At 31.9% G+C, this 16,838-nt stretch overlaps 1 protein-coding gene across 1 annotated transcript; it reads right to left on the reverse strand.

Annotated features, from left to right (window-relative positions):
- Positions 1-111: 111 nt before the first annotated feature.
- On the reverse strand, positions 112-16,838 carry LOC140058362 (ras-related protein Rap-1b). The gene is made up of 9 exons (XM_072103924.1): positions 16,728-16,838; positions 12,433-12,508; positions 12,032-12,100; positions 6,753-6,809; positions 5,791-5,931; positions 5,162-5,259; positions 4,527-4,694; positions 3,545-4,049; positions 112-2,465 (listed from the first exon to the last, which is right to left on the reverse strand). The coding sequence occupies exons 2-7, from the start codon at positions 12,487-12,489 to the stop codon at positions 4,559-4,561; spliced, it is 558 nt and encodes a 185-aa protein (XP_071960025.1). The 5' UTR covers positions 12,490-12,508; positions 16,728-16,838; the 3' UTR covers positions 112-2,465; positions 3,545-4,049; positions 4,527-4,558.

A 16,838-nucleotide genomic window follows, 5' to 3' on the forward strand; every position in this document is an offset into this window, starting at 1 on the left:
AATTTGTAATATCAAATGAACCATTTATGGAAAAATTCATTGAATTTTATTCATAATTTTGGAGACATAAAAGACACGCAATAGAAACGAATACTGTATAAAGAATTGTTATTTTTTTATTTGCAAATTAATATTTTTTTTAGATCTAAGCTACATCTATTTCTATCACCATATATAAGTTTATTTTAAGTTTTAAAGAAGTTGGTTGTTGATAAAAACATATTTGCTCCTGTAAATTACAATGAATTGTGAACAGAAAAAATGACAAATTTAAATGACCTTACTAATTTCGATATAAACCCACTAGTCAAAACTTAAGTTTAAAGGTGTGTTTACACCTAAATTAGTATAGTATAGAGACTCAACTGCTTTCACAAAAGTGACCAGAGAAACGTAAATAATGACATGCAATACACATGCAAGAACACTATACAGTAAACATTATAAATAATAGTAATCAACATTGACTGATCATTACATCATAATCACAATGATAAAAGGCACTACAAAACAACTGGCAAAACAGACATGTGTGTAGAACAGCCAAATGGATTACCTAAAGCTCTGTCTACACTATCAAAAAAGTGTGCTCAAATATGGTAGTGATGCGCCCAAATAATATGGTAGTGGTATGACATCATCATGTCCATATATGGGCACATCACATTTTTGTCACATAAAGTTTGATAGTGTAGACAGAGCTTAAGGCATTACAGAACAGCAAAAAGTGTGGCAGAAAGTGTAACCGATATCTGTGTGTGTCTAACAGCAGATACATTCACAAAGCGCTATACAACGAATCATAAAAAGATATAGTAGGGGTTTCTTGAGTGTATAGTACATAAATAGATACAAGATATTTATTTAGTGTTTAAAATAATTAATGGATTCTGAAATTAACTTACAAATTATAGATTATCTTGTTATAGTTTGAATTCTGTATTAGGAAATTAGACAAGCTTTTATACTAAGCGAATGGTTTAGAGGCAGATTAATGATATTGCAGTCAATTACCTCCAACAAAGTATAGAGTGTATGCCATGTCAGATCTAATATAGGCATAATCTACAAACTCAATACATTTTAGATAAAACATATTACCATAATCGCCATAACTACAAGTGATGCATGGCATAAAATTATTAATATATATGATATAACACTTTAAATTTTGTGTAATAATTGAGTATCAAATTAATATGTTAATTCTAAGTTAATACGGTACTTGTTTTTTATCCCAAAAATTCTTAGTCCCATTTCTAGTGACAATCTTCTTATTAAGTGGTCAGTACATCAAGCTATCACAACATGATGTCGTCATTATAGCCCCATAAGAAGTTTGCAGTATCACACTGCATGGGTGAAATTCAAAACCTTATTAAAGGTATTAAAATACCACTTGGTTTTTATGTCACTAGAAATGGGCATCGTAAAATGCAGTATAAATTCCTGAATAATATGGAATTTACTTCTTTTTTCTCTCCACTACAGCGTTTTAAATTAAATAGTATAAGTTACATACACATAATAAAACAATTGAAATTATTACAATTTAATTTAGATGTTATCAGTTTTAAATTCAATTGTTCTGATTACAAACCATGCTTTAAAACTCTATTCATTAGCTCCTGAAATTATATTTTTTAAAAATGAAAAGAGAGAACCTGACAAGAGCACAACAAGCATTAGCTTAATACAACGTACGTCTGGGTAGCATTTTCAGTATCTTACATGTTGGACCGAAAACAAACAAGATTTTATCTATAGTTCTGGATATGTTTAATTTGTCAGGTATATTAGTTTCTACATTTATAAATAACATGTAGATTGTCTGTGTTTATATGCATGTGACATATTGTGTATTTCTTGTTAGAGTCGGTGACAAATTTCCCATACTAGAAATCAGAAGTTACAAACTTGTCCATAACACCTCAGGAAAGTTAGTATGTGAACACAATGTGTCTATTCCGACGTGAAAAGCTTGGTTCACACTAGAGACGCAATGCAAAGAAGCAATTTGACCAATCACAAGCGATGCATTATTCAAACATATCAACTCTCTTGTGTTACGTCTCTAGTGGGAACCAAGCATTAACTGGGTTACTGAACTAATGAAATCTAGACAAATCTGTTTACTGGTGCAGATATAATTTTACTGCAATTGGTTGTTAGGATAGGTACATAATATCAGAAAAATTAATTAATAGTTTTATATTAATTTAAAAAAAACTAAAAATTCCACTACAGTATTTACATAATCGGATATTTAAAAAATCATTTTATATTTGATATAATGAGCACATCATAAAACATTTCATTTTTTAAAGATAATTTTGGTAGACACTAAAAACTACTTGTTACTATCAAAGTTTAAAGCATACACAGTACAGTTTACATGCGACCTACATTATATTAACAATGAAATGGACAACATTCCACGGTTCATTAAATGTGTACATACACAACTAAGGCCCTGTTCAGACCCATGGCGTTAGACCGTTTTAGCGTACAACGTTACTATCAAGGTCACGTTACAAACCGCAGAGAAAAAAACGAGGTGTTCAGACCCATAGCGTACGATTATCGTTACAACGGAAGTACGTCATCCAAGTTGTTTCTAGTTGCATATTCATGTGCTCTTACCCACGTGTTTTCATCATTATTTCCACTGTATACAGGCCTAGATCTCAGCCCTACAATTATGACAAAATTTGCCGTAAATAAAACATACCTCAGCATTTATTTAAGAAAAATATAGTAAAGCCAAATTTCTGTTTCTATTGTTTTTATTTTGTAGTAAAAAACATTTTCCCCAGGCTCTTGTGTTACGAAAATAAAGCAGGCCTCGTAATGATGAAGAAAAAAATGATTGTGATTAGTCTATCCAGTCCAGTCAAAGATTATATATTCTTTGGTCCAGTCGGTTGAAAATAACCCTTAACTTGCTAATAAAAGGGAAACAGCTCCCCTTGTTTGTTTACTGATTTTTTTAGGAGTTAGGGGGTTTTCAGCATTAAACTTGTCCAGTCTAGTCTGCCTTGTATGAATGAGTGACTTGATGTCCCAGGCTAGTTTTTAGCTTGAATGAAATGCGTGAATGGCTCTAGGCCTAGCTAGGCCTAAAAGCGGATGGGATCGTAGTCCCTATGTTTAAATACAAGGTGCATGTATTTATGTCATTTGTTAGAAAATATAATGGTAATCAGTTGATAATAGTTTGTAGCCTTTGTAACAGTTATATTTGTAGTGTAGTTAGGCCTTATTTATTCTGGCCTTTTTGTTATTGAAATCCATCTCACACATTGACGATACAAGATGTCAGCCTAGGTCAAACCTTGTTTCGCGTCATAACAGGAAACGTTCTGATTGGATACAACGTTGACTTACAGTAGCGTCGTACGCTAAAACGGTACTATCAACCGTTTTCCACTACAACGCTACAACCGTTGTACAACGCGTTGTACGCTAATCCCCAACTGTTCAGACACACATTCTTTTAGCGTCGTACGCTAAAACGGTCTAACGCCATGGGTCTGAACAGGGCCTAAGCTGTATCACTTTAAATAAAGAGAATGGCTTTATGAATTAGCAGCTGTGTATACAGTCAGGCAATGATATCACCAATGTAATCACATGTAGGCATGTGTTTCCTGGTTTTCAATTGAAATCAAGGATAAATAGAAATCTATTTCATCATGGGATATGTGTACAACAAAATCATGCTTCTAGCTACTTATAATTATACACAGTTGCTATTCACAGGCAGCCTTGTGGCTATACACACAGCTGCTGTGCATATAGCCACATACTTAAATTACACACTGTACACTGAACATTAAGAAAATATGATGGTCTTAATTTACTTTGCTCCATATGAGTTTTAAGCAAACAATACAATAAAAAAGACGGTTATAATAACTCAATATTATCTAAACACCCCAAAAACGGATTATTTAAAATTTGGAGGTGGTTTCAACGTAATAGAAGACTTTCATTGACATCACTAGCTTGTGGTAAACCAGGTCTCAGCTTAAAGCTGGTTATGCATTCTGAAGAGAGAAAATATAAAAAAGAGAACATTATAAAGGTGGCGTTACTCATGAGCACTTTATGACCACCTCACAAGTGGAATTTCATCTATTTTAATTACTACTATAAAATACCTTTTTATCAGGAATCAAAGTATGTTTCTACTCTCACTAACTTTATTTTTTTTAAATGTATTTCTTCTTTATATAGACCTCTTCAAAGACTGTTCTTACCAGAGGGCTCAGTAAAACAAAACACCAACCATATAATTCTCAACATAAGTTATTTCACAGTGATCTCAATGTGAAGAGCATTCAGTACAATTACATCAGAGTAGGGTAAGTGGCATGTCTACAGTCCAGTCAAGAGCAGTCGTTCAAATCACTCATGAGCAACCACCCACTTATTGACCAACACAAGTGAGTATTCACACACCACTTTTAACAAAACCACTAATACAGTAGGTGTTATATAGTTACTTAAGCATATCTACTTACAATGTAAAGACAAAGAGAAGAATAACAATGATCTAGATGAGAACGCATCGCTTGTTCTTTTTGTCTTTCTTTTTTGTGTCTGGTATATTTTTGTTGATTTGTCTCACCAAATCGTAGAAGATATCGTTTACGTTAATCTTCGCCTTTGCAGATGACTCAAGGAACGTACTAGAAAAAATTTTTTTTTATTTATTTAAACATTATAATCAATTTAAGTACTTTACTCTGCATATTATTAATGAATACCCAAAAAACTTTGGCCAGTGAATTTTAGATTTAACAACCAGTGGTCGTATTCACCAATCACACATAAGGAAGATATTTCACTTACATTGTAACATTTTTAAAGTATTTCCCTTAAATAGTATTCACTTAGATAAGAGATTTTTAAAATTGTAATTGTTTCCCTTAGCCTAAGTGTGAATGGTGAATACAACCTCAGGAATGTAGTTTTATAATCCTCTAATATTGTTGTAGTATCTTAGTAGTGACACTGTAGCTTGGTGGTCAACAAGTTTGGCCTGCCAACCCCAGTGTCATGGGTTCAAATCCACAGTATTCACATAGGCTTCAAAAGGAAAATTTGTTCAGAATTAAGGGATTATATTTCAACTTAGAAATGGTTATTTACATACCAGCTATTGAATTGTCTTGCTAAGTTGATCCCTTGGTCTTTACCCACCACTCTCTCGTCTTCTAAATCACACTTGTTTCCTACCAAAACCATTGGCACCTATCAAGCAAAAAAATTAAAATACATATATCTTTATTCTCAAAACGTAAAATAATAATTACATTGCTCAAATTATTCGACAAAAAGACCAAATAAAAAGAGTTCGCTTGTCTTGATTTGGCCTTGTAAATGAATTATACAGAAATTATTCAAATGTTTATACTGACATGTTTTCTGCTGTACATTTGTATTCAGCTGTAGTCATCAAGTGATAACGATCTACAGGACCCAACCAACATAGTGTCCCTTAATAGAGGTTTCCTCTCAATAGGAGTTGGCTATGTGATAAAACATAGTTTCCCTTGCTTATTTGACAGAAGAGATCCACTTAAAGCTCCGACTACATTATTAAACTTTATGTAACAAAAAAATGATGTGACCATATATGGACATGATGATGTCATATCACTACCATATTTGGGGATATCACTACCATATATGGTTACATCACACTTTTTTTGTTAAACAAGTTTGATAGTTTAGACTGAGCTTAATATAATAAAGTTTATGAAGTTTAATAATTAATCTTACGTGATCTGTGTCCTTGACCCTGATGATCTGTTCTCGGAGGTCATGGAGGTCATTAAACGTCGATTGAGCTGTAATAGAGTAGACCAATACGAATCCTTGCCCGTTCTTCATGTATAAATCCCTCATTGCAGTAAATTGTTCCTAGAGGCAAAACAATAAACAAAGTTAAAATATGAAGAATGAGAGAATTTTGTTTTACATACTAAGGAGAACAGCAATTTAGAGTAAAGGACACTCCCTAATGCACCCCTTCCTTTTAATCTTCCTTGTTTTTTTCACTCAAATAAAAACAAAATAAATATAATATTGTTCTATGGTTAGAGTAAGACACTTTGAAAGCAATACCGCTAATTGCAACTAAATGGTGCATTAATCCACAAGTATACAAAGCTGGTAAGATGAACAACCCATTAAGGTATTAATATAATGCCACATGCAAGGCCCATCAACAACACAAGTTGTACACGTTGTAAGGTATGGCAAGCTAAGCTGTGAGGTATGGCAAGCCAAGTCAGTTATTTTTTTAGATTAGATATTTAGCTTTAATATCAGTTGAGAAATACAGTAGATAATCTATTCAGAGATTCTTCTTTTAGAAAATAAGAACTCCATTTTTTATTGGAATGGAAATTTCTAGGTTGATGCGGAAATACCAACAACACAAGTTGTACACATTGTAAGCTATGGCAAGCTAAGCTGTAAGGTATGGCAAGCCAAGTCAGTCATTTATTAGATTAGATATTTAGCTTTAATATCAGTCCAGAAATACAGTATATAATCTATTCAGAGATTCTTCTTTTAAACGAACTCTATTATTTGTTATTGGAATGGAAGATACTAGTTAGGGTGACGCAGAAAGATTTAAAGAAAGTACTACAGAATGAAAATGCACACCAGAAACGAAGCAATCCTACCAATGGAATTTACATTACAAACATTTTAGATGTATTTAAATAACTTACCGTTCCAGCTGTATCAAGAATCTCTAACATACATTGCTGGCCTTCTACCTCAACTTGCTAGAAAAAAAAATGAAGTGTTTATTTAACTCGAAAGCAATTAACATAAAGGAAACTGGTAAAATTTGTTTAAATAATAAGTACGTTAAACACCGGACAGTACATAATGAGGTGTTAACAATCTAAACTTCCTACAGTATAATGTAATATAATAGTAAATTTCCCCAGACTAAGATGTCAGTTTTTTTGCTAAATTTCATTATAAAAATGTCTATTTTTCAGTCATGGAAATACAAATCATGTTCCATTGTCAATTTATTATATTAGTTCTACTGTCTTTTGTGTTCTTTAGTTTGAGTGCTCTTATAAAAAAAAAGTGAATTATTTTACTGTTGACTTTAACAGTGTTAAATTTTTCTTCAAAATGTCAAGTGAAAAAGGTCAAGTTGGTTGAATTCTTAAGACATGAGTAAATTAAGTGACAACCAACTCAGGGGACTCATAAACTGTGCCTGACTAAAACAGAGCCACTCCACATTGCAAACTGAAACTACTTATTGGTTATCCGCAACGAAGTTGCAGGATAACCTCTTGTGATTGTACGAAATCATCATCATCATCTTTTTCTTAATCTTCTTTCTTTCTGTATGATTTTTGTGTAACGCTTTTCTCTAAAACTTGCAAACATAACATTTTGTTAACTATGTTAACATTTTGACATTTATGTAACGTCGTCAAGCGAAGCTTTTCATGATGTTTACAATCGCGCAACGTGACGTACGCGCGATTTAACGATTTTCTCGTATTTAACATATGTCGAAAACCAAATAACATTTAAAAGTGAAACTTTGCACAAGTTTAATTTATATCATGCGCTAACCTTCTGTTGAAAAAAAATTGCGTGTTTTACACAAAGTTACGCGCGCACGCGCATTTAAAATTTCAAAATGCGCAAAATTAATTTCTAATCAACTTTCTACGCGTTTCATGTCGGTTTAAGCATGTCAAAAATTCCCACGCATGCGCACAATTTTACGTGTGCGGAGCGCACGTAGCATTGAAAACGTATTTTTTTCGCGTGATTTATGTTTTTCCAGCCTTTTCTAGTAATTTTACCAAATTTTAAACAATTTTGACTTAAAGATACGTCATACGAGCACGTCGAATTGGACAATTTGCGCGCGTTTTTTATGAAAACGTTAAAAAATTCGTTTAAAATATGCCTTTTTTAAAACAGTCGTAATTTCTAAACTAAACGGTCAACTTTTTGTGGATGGCATTTTCTGGAAGTAGATGAGTTGTAGATATTGGATCAGGTATTAATATGGCTAACCGGACATTGTGATGTCATCGTATGGCCACGCAAATATAAAATTTAGGATTTTGTATCTTTCGTCATAGCTCATCACATTGAATAGAGCGCATCTCCACTTATCCGTTTTCCATTTTCACCCCGATTTTGATATTGTCTAGGTCAATCAACTATCTTTCGCATGAGTTAAAAATATTTTAATTTTTTTTACGTCATCGTGCTTAAAAATTTAAATCACGTGTGGCATTAATTTCATCTTTACAGTAAATTTTAATCTGTTATAGCTCGTAAGAATAAAATGTGATAATCACGATTAAAACTTTTTCTGGAAGCTATTGGACTGTAGATACGAAATTATGTAAAAATGTTGCCAATCGGATGTTGTGACGTCATCATATGGCCAGTTAAATAAAAAAGGTCGTATTTTCATCTTTTGCGTCATAATTCATTACATTTAAAAGAGCGCGCATCAATATTTCACGTATTCAAATTTCTTCTACACGCTAATACGTTGTTGCTGAGATAATTTCCTTTCGGAATTGGTACCTTCGCGTTTCATTTTAAAACCGTCAACATGTTAAAAAATTGCAATAAATAGCGGGTCCCGTAATTTCACCTATTCTACACTGTATGTGATATGGATACAGATTATACTGTGTATACTATATATGAATTTAAATAATAAAATTCAGCAATAACAACATATCATATTCTTCAGTTCAGGTCATAATGCCAACGTGAACACTTCCTTTTGTCCTCAACCTATCCCCTTAATGTTAATGTTGCACCACTTGCGCGGCGGATAACCAAACTCGTCAAAGTGACGAGTTACATGTCTAGTTTTCCATTTATATTCCAAAGATTTTGTTTTTTTTACATAATTTCATTTTACAACATGTTTTATTGATGTGATGTTGCGTCATGGAGGCGCTTCATTTTCCGACTAAAATACCAAAACAAAAGTTGCATATGCTTCGATATCATAGCATTGCATTTACAATTTTTTTAAATATTAAAAAAAAACATATAAGTATAAGTTTAGATATTTGTAATACCGTATATACTCGGGTCTAATCCCACCCCCTACTTTATGTTTGATTTCACAAACAGGCACATCCTCAGGTATAGTCCCAATATTGACTTTTGGTCTGGATGTACTGTAGGCATATCTCTAGCCAGTTCAGGTAAGTTTTTACAAGAAATGCTTAATAATAATAATCATTTTTTTCCTGAACCAGGGTTTCCTTGGGTATAGTCAAACCTCCCAAAGTCAGCCCAATTTCGTGTTCTAGGGAGGTGGGATTATACACTAGAAAATATAATAATTAAAGATGTATTGTCCCTTGAAACACAAAAAAATGAAGGTCAAAATATTCTAAATTTAAATTGGCCATATCAAAGTAATATTAAAGTTATTCACTTTAAGTCGAAAATTTGAGCCAAAAACAACAAGTTTACGTAATTAACAGGTAAATTAATTTGATTACATTTCGTCTGGAAAATCGTCGTGAGCGAAAGTAAACAAAGATTTCAAACCACGAGTATGCATTACTGTATGCATGATGCTAATTAGAATTGTTTACAACTCATCACGGTTGAGAAGGTGTTTTCACACAGATCGCGAGGAAGTTTTATGATTATGCATACAGAGTAGCCAAACAAGGCAATTTGCATTATGAGATATGTTTGATCGAAAACTTTGACTGGAAGTCAAAGTTATTTTTTTAACAAAAAAACATCTGTATTTCAGTTAAATGATTTTTTTTTCGAATTATATTTAGGTGAAAGTTAATAACTATTATGATACTTCAAAATGACCCACTTTTTTTCGAAATCTTTTTTTTTTAATTTTTTTGGAATTAGTCAAAGGGACAACATCTTTAATAATAATATTAATAATATATTTAATTAAAATTTTAAATGTTACTATAAATGTACATAATTCATTAAATGTGATGCACCTCTCAAACTTGTTTCATTCTTTATTCCTTTCTAGTAAAAATTTTAAATGAAAAGAGAGAATGCAGTCCATACCCAGTACCGTTTTGATCGTACGATTAATCGGGAAACCACCTCACGACGATATATGATGATAATGCTATATGTTATATGATGACGTTTTAAATGTACAATAACAAAATAATCTTGGATAGCATCAACAACTTAAAAGCTTTGTGAATTAAAAATGAAAGTATGATAATTCGTAAATAACGACTGCCAGACTAAAGTATGGAGATCTTAACCACACCCTTGACAACAACCACAAACACAAATATGCTTTTAATTTATTAACTGATATTTTTAGACCTTGAGCAGTGGTTTAAAGAAAAAAGTATGTGAATATTAAAAAAAAACAGCATTTCAAAATGCCCATATATGGATTGGAACATTTGAGAGGAGCATACGTTTTTGTAATTAATGTTGTAGCTGATGAGGAAGTCAGTTATAAGTTTCTACAGTATATTAACCTGTCTAAAATACCAAACTTTATTTATTATTTGAAAAATGTGATGTGCCCATATATAGACATGATGATGTCATATCACAACCATATTTGGGCATATCACTACTATATTTGGGCACATCACTTTTTGTCAAACTAGTCTGATAGTGTAGACAGAGCTTTGAAATATTAAAACAGAAAAATCAGCAGATTTTATCTCTCATAATATTCATGGTTGATGGGAGAATGTGTACTTACGTTACATGATTTGAATTTTAAATACGGTATAATCAATTATTCTGGGGTAAAATGCCTATAAATGAGCTGACATTACCCACAATGCATGAGTTTAATAATTAAAATGTTGTTCTGTGCATAAAACCTGCTAAGTAATAATCTTTTAGGCCGTTCAAACATAAAATCAATTACGTTTCTCAAATCCATTATTTTAAAATCTGTTATTAGTATTCCTATAACTTCAGCTCTGTCTATACTATCCAATTAGTTTGACAAAAAAAGTGATGTCCCAAATATGGTAGTGATATGACATCATCGTGTCCATATATGATCACATCACAATAAATTTTTTTGCCACATAAAGGTTGATAGTGTAGACAGAGCTTTATAGCTCGTTTCCACTGCATGATAATAATCGCTTAAAAGATAATAAATAATTGGTTATTTCAGCCAATTTTGATTCTGACAATTTATCTTAGTTTTGGAAAATGGCCAAAGCAACTATAAGTAATATAACACTGATACCTATCAAGCTATCTAGATTTAACAGGTAGCGCTTTCCTTCCTGCCAAAATAAACGCAGCGAGGATAAATGCAATTTCAGCTGCTTTCAATTCCGACAAAAGCCTACGTTCCGTTAATATTTAAAGAGAGAATATTATAAGAAAGGAAAAACTTATGCATGTACAGTAAATACTTATTAATCATTAATATAAGTATTTAATTAAAAATCATCACTAAATAAATATTATTATAAATTAGTGATGTTACTGTATCTTAATTTTATCTAGTTATCTAGACAGAAATCAGAATAATTTAGGCCTAGGTTCAGTTAATATTTAAATTGAGAATATTACAAAAGGAAATACTTATTAATCGTTTATATTTTATACACAAATATAAAAATATTCATATCATTAAATAATAAATTAGTGATGTTACTGTAACTTAATTTTATCTAGACAGAAATCAGAATAGCCTAGTTCTGTTCATATTTAAATTGAGAATATTAAAAGAAAGTAAGTAACTTGTGCAGTAATAATATACTTATTAGTAATTAATATAAATATATTCATCGTAAATAATAAAGTACTGATATTCTCTTAGTTTATATTACAACCGTCCATTATTGTATTGTTATTTATGTGCTCGAATAAAATTGAATTGAATCTAGCTGACATTTGTTGGATGCTGTAGACGAGACCCATTAGCAATTTTGTTTTCATTTTCACATTTTACACAATATGAACAAGACTTCTTATTTTAATTTTCAAATTTAAGACAAAATACCTTTCTGTAACTGTCTTCGATTGTTGGATCATATTTCTCCACAAATATACCTTGAACAAACTGGACAGTCTGAAAAAAAAAAAGAGTTTTTTTTCACATTTGTTGGCTTTAGTACAAGTTTTTGCACAATAAAATGTACAGTATGTCTATAATAAGAAAAGAACTGTGTATGTTAGCATACATGGTAATAAATATTATATAATATTATATAATAGACAATGTTTAAAGCTCTTTCTACACTATCAAACTTTATGTGACAAAAAAAATGTGATGTGCCCATATATGGACATGATGATGTCATATCACTACCATATTTAAACATATCACTACCATATTTAAGCATATCACTACCATATTTGGGCACACATAGTGTAGACAGAGCTTAAGTTTAAATAACTTACCAAAGCACTTTTTCCAACACCACCGGACCCAAGAACAACCAGTTTGTATTCACGCATGTTGATGAAATAATTCTACCTATAAAAAAAAATAACAGTGATATAAATAAAGAAACAAGATGAATCAATCAAAACAAATAAATGTCTGCTACAATAATTTATAGAGGAAATTGTAAGGTAGTGCAGAATTGTTTATGAGGAAGTCCATATTTTATTAATGACAGTATCTCACAGAGAGATCTATGATACAAAGATCTTCTATTCTTAAATTATATATGAATACTGTATTTTTTTAGCTACTGTAGTCTATAACAGCTCAGTGTATGCTTAAACCATATAGTTCACTACTTCTATGCTTAGACACTGTTCTTGTATTAATATAGTCGTCTTCTGTTGAACAGCAACACACTGTTTGTTTTTTTTACACCACAAAAGTCTACAACCCACTTTCAGTATTCTACCATTTCTAATGTATATTTACATTAAGTACAGTCATCATACTCATATCTTACTTTACATTTACTGTACCTCCCACAATATGTTTTAATATTTTACTTAATCCTCTTTCTACAAAATAGCTTGTATGTGTAAGTACTCTATAGCACATTTGCATATCCTTGCCATATTAATGTAACTGTACATATGGAATCACATTTGTGAATGTTTGATTAGTGTTTCATGTGTTGTGCATTATTTTCTCCCAATCGCACCCTAGCTTCGATAAAAATGAACGATGCCACATGGACAACAAACATGTACAGTAGACTGCTCTATCCACGGCCGAAATTCCAAGGACCGCATTTTACCTACAGAAGCGCTAGTTTAATTGAACAGAGGTTTACTTTAGAATAGTAGGTGTGTTAAAAAACAAATATTGAATGTTTGTTTTGAATGAATGTGGATAATATTTTAATTCATTAAAAGTCTCACTTTTCTAAAACAGAAGTTTTCACTCATGAAAATATTTTTTCCTTTTAGTAAAGTTAGTCATTATTTCTTTATGATAGAAATGTTTTATTTATTAATTTTGGTATAAAAAAAACATTACATACAAAAAGCAGCAGAAGCTGAAAGTATTGCATTTACATAAATTCGGTATAAAAAGTACACAAAAACATCAAGACATTAACATAGAAAAACATCAAGACATTAACATAGAAAAATATCAAGACATTATAGTAATACAAATTTATACAAAAAACAATCAAACACGAAAAAGTTATACAAAAACAAAGGAAAAATCAACCACAGCAAAAAAGTGATTAAAATTCATTAATTGAGAGTACCTATTGCACACGAGACAAAACAAGTAAAATGAGAGTACCTATTGCACACGAGACAAAACAAGTAAAATGAGAGTACCTATTGCACACGAGACAAAACAAGTAAAATGAGAGTACCTATTGCACACGAGACAAAACAAGTAAAATGAGAGTACCTATTGCACATGAGACAAAACAAGTAAAATGAGAGTACCTATTGCACACGAGACAAAACAAGTAAAATGAGAGTACCTATTGCACACGAGACAAAACAAGTAAAATTAGTAAATAAGTCTAATTATTACAGTAGTAGCTACCAAGTAACAATCATACCAAATCACACATTATGCTTGAAAATGAAAAACCACATTCAATGAACATTGTACCCTACACCACCACCATTAATAACATTGAAAAAGTTTGAACCAAATAGAAACCACATTGAACATTGCACCTAATGCCACAACATACAGTAACGTATCATTACTATGCTGTGTTTACACGCACTAGAGAACATAAACTTCATTCAGTTTTCTAAGCACGGTTAAGGTGAAAGTCCAGTAAAAATTAGTCTAAACCACGAAAAAATAGAGAATAAAATATAATGCCACTGCCAGCCACTGTGTTGTTATATAACTCTGACGTGGTCTTTCATATAAAATCTGATAGGGGCATACAGGGATTTGATGTAACAAATGTATTTATGTATTTATAAACATTTTTATTTTATTCAGTTGACAACCAACAGCGATGAAACCGCCACTAACCGGTTGAATCTAAACATACTAAACTATAATAATACATTCAAATAAGCAACAATAACATAAACAAAGATGTGTGTGAATGCAGAGCAAACTAAACAGCTAAAAATGTAACTCCATTTGTTCATATAGTAACTTTACTTAAGCTCTGTCTACTTAACAAAAAAGCGTAATGTGCCTAAAAATATGGTACTGATATGCCAAAATATGGTAGTGATATGCCAAAATATGGTAGTGATATGCCCAAATATGGTAGTGATATGCCCAAATATGGTAGTGATATGCCCAAATATGGTAGTGATATGCCCAAATATGGTAGTGATATGCCCAAATATGGTAGTGATATGCCAAAATATGGTAGTGATATGCCAAAATATGGTAGTGATATGCCTAAATATGGTAGTGATATGCCAAAATATGGTAGTGATATGCCAAAATATGGTAGTGATATGCCAAAATAATAATATGGTAATGATATGCCAAAATATGGTAGTGATATGCCAAAATATGGTAGTGATATGCCAAAATATGGTAGTGATATGCCAAAATATGGTAGTGATATGCCCAAATATGGTAGTGATATGCCCAAATATGGTAGTGATATGCCAAAATATGGTAGTGATATGCCCAAATATGGTAGTGATATGCCAAAATATGGTAGTGATATGCCAAAATATGGTAGTGATATGCCCAAATATGGTAGTGATATGCCTAAATATGGTAGTGATATGCCAAAATATGGTAGTGATATGCCTAAATATGGTAGTGATATGCCCAAATATGGTAGTGTAGTAATGAGTTTCTTTTATATCAATTATTTTTCATTCATAATGTATTCTTGATGATTCACAAAACTGTAATTATAAATAGCGGGTGTGGACTATTAAGGTATTCAATTTTACAGACCTACTTTAAAAATGTATTGTGAACCCAGAGTGTGTATAGAAATTATTCTAAAAGTCAAATTGAATTGAGAAGGTAAAACAATTAAATTTGTTATACATTATCCATAAAATACTAACAAATGTACCGGTGGGTTGAAAAACATTTACAATAAATAAATTTCTGTTTAAACCTTTATTATTTTTAACCACCATGGTATTTTGATTCGATTTATTTCGGCATCGGTACATAAAAAATCACAGACATACAATTAAAAATATATATAAAAAACCATGAGACATAAAGACCGAATAAAAACAAGAAGGATGCCAAGGATAACTCATAAAAGTCCTCTACGGACTTGTTTCCAATGAGGTCCTTTGAAAGAATTTAACAGTAAAAAAAAGGAACCGTACAAACTTGAACCAGAACAGGGTAGTAGAGTAGTTATTTAGTGTGAACTACAGATAGGGTAAACATTTTAAGTGGGTGTGGAAGAAGTATTTAATGAGTAATACATGGTATATAGGATAAAAGCCAAAAATATGTGGTTGTTCCTTTCAAATTGTGCCACTAAAAGTTATCTCTTTTATATAAAACATCATAATACACTTGTCAATTGTATGACCCACTATACGACCCCCGGGAGAGGTGCGTCATGGGTGCGTCATTTACAAATAATTACTGACGCAGGGGTGCGTCAAAAAACCTAGATGGTACGTCACATCAATGAACAAGGTGTGTCAATGTCCGTCACTTTACCACCCACTATATCATAAACAACATGGTCACAGTGCGTCAAAATGGGTGCATCATGGTCACCTAAAGGTAAGTCACCTTTTTGACGCACGGGTGCGTCATGGTATTCAAAAGTATGACGCACATCGGACAAATGACGCACCTCTCCCGGGGGTCGTATAGTGGGTCATACAATTGACAAGTGCATAATACAGTTAATAATAATAATTCAGGTTGTGATCTAGAAAAGAGTTTTTAAAAATGACAAATGTGTTTTTTAAGAATTAACATTTATAATTTTTACGATTTATTAATGTAGACCGAAAAGATGTTAGTCGTTGTAAGCCTACCGAAAAACTACCACCCCACTACTAACACTAACTAATTCGATGATTTGAAACCAACCTAGGCTAGGTATGGTGCTTGTCGCCTTCACGGTAGTAGCGCAACTTCGAAGCGACCTCCTAAACAGAATGAGATTTTCTCAGGCCTAGCAAGCTAGCCACCTCCTAAACTCAAAAGTTTGTGTTCGGTTTTACTAATCAAAACACAGTACAGATTTCGAAAAAAAGATACTAGGATTGTTTACAAGTCAATCTGTATTATAATATACATTATCAACATTAATTAATACAATAATAGAATGAAAACTCACTAAAATATGTGCAGTATACTTCGTAAACACTCACAAAGCTTGGGCGGTGTCGTTTCGCTACTACACACACACTATATTCTGTGTGCTGCTGCTGCAGTGGTGGTGTCGTTT

The sequence above is a fragment of the Antedon mediterranea genome, chromosome 9 (genome assembly GCF_964355755.1).
Source record: "Antedon mediterranea chromosome 9, ecAntMedi1.1, whole genome shotgun sequence".
Classification (NCBI taxonomy): domain Eukaryota; kingdom Metazoa; phylum Echinodermata; class Crinoidea; order Comatulida; family Antedonidae; genus Antedon; species Antedon mediterranea.

What these genes read in the sequence shown, in the direction of transcription:
- LOC140058362 (XM_072103924.1), bottom strand. Translation starts at nt 12,489, where the DNA reads ATGCGTGAATACAAACTGGTTGTTCTTGGGTCCGGTGGTGTTGGAAAA. An exon ending in TTCTTGATACAGCTGGAACG is followed by an intron (nt 5,932 to 6,752) that starts GTAAGTTATTTA and finishes TTTTGCCTCTAG; the next exon opens with GAACAATTTACTGCAATGAG. An exon ending in GCAAGACAATTCAATAGCTG is followed by an intron (nt 4,695 to 5,161) that starts GTATGTAAATAA and finishes AATTTTTTCTAG; the next exon opens with TACGTTCCTTGAGTCATCTG.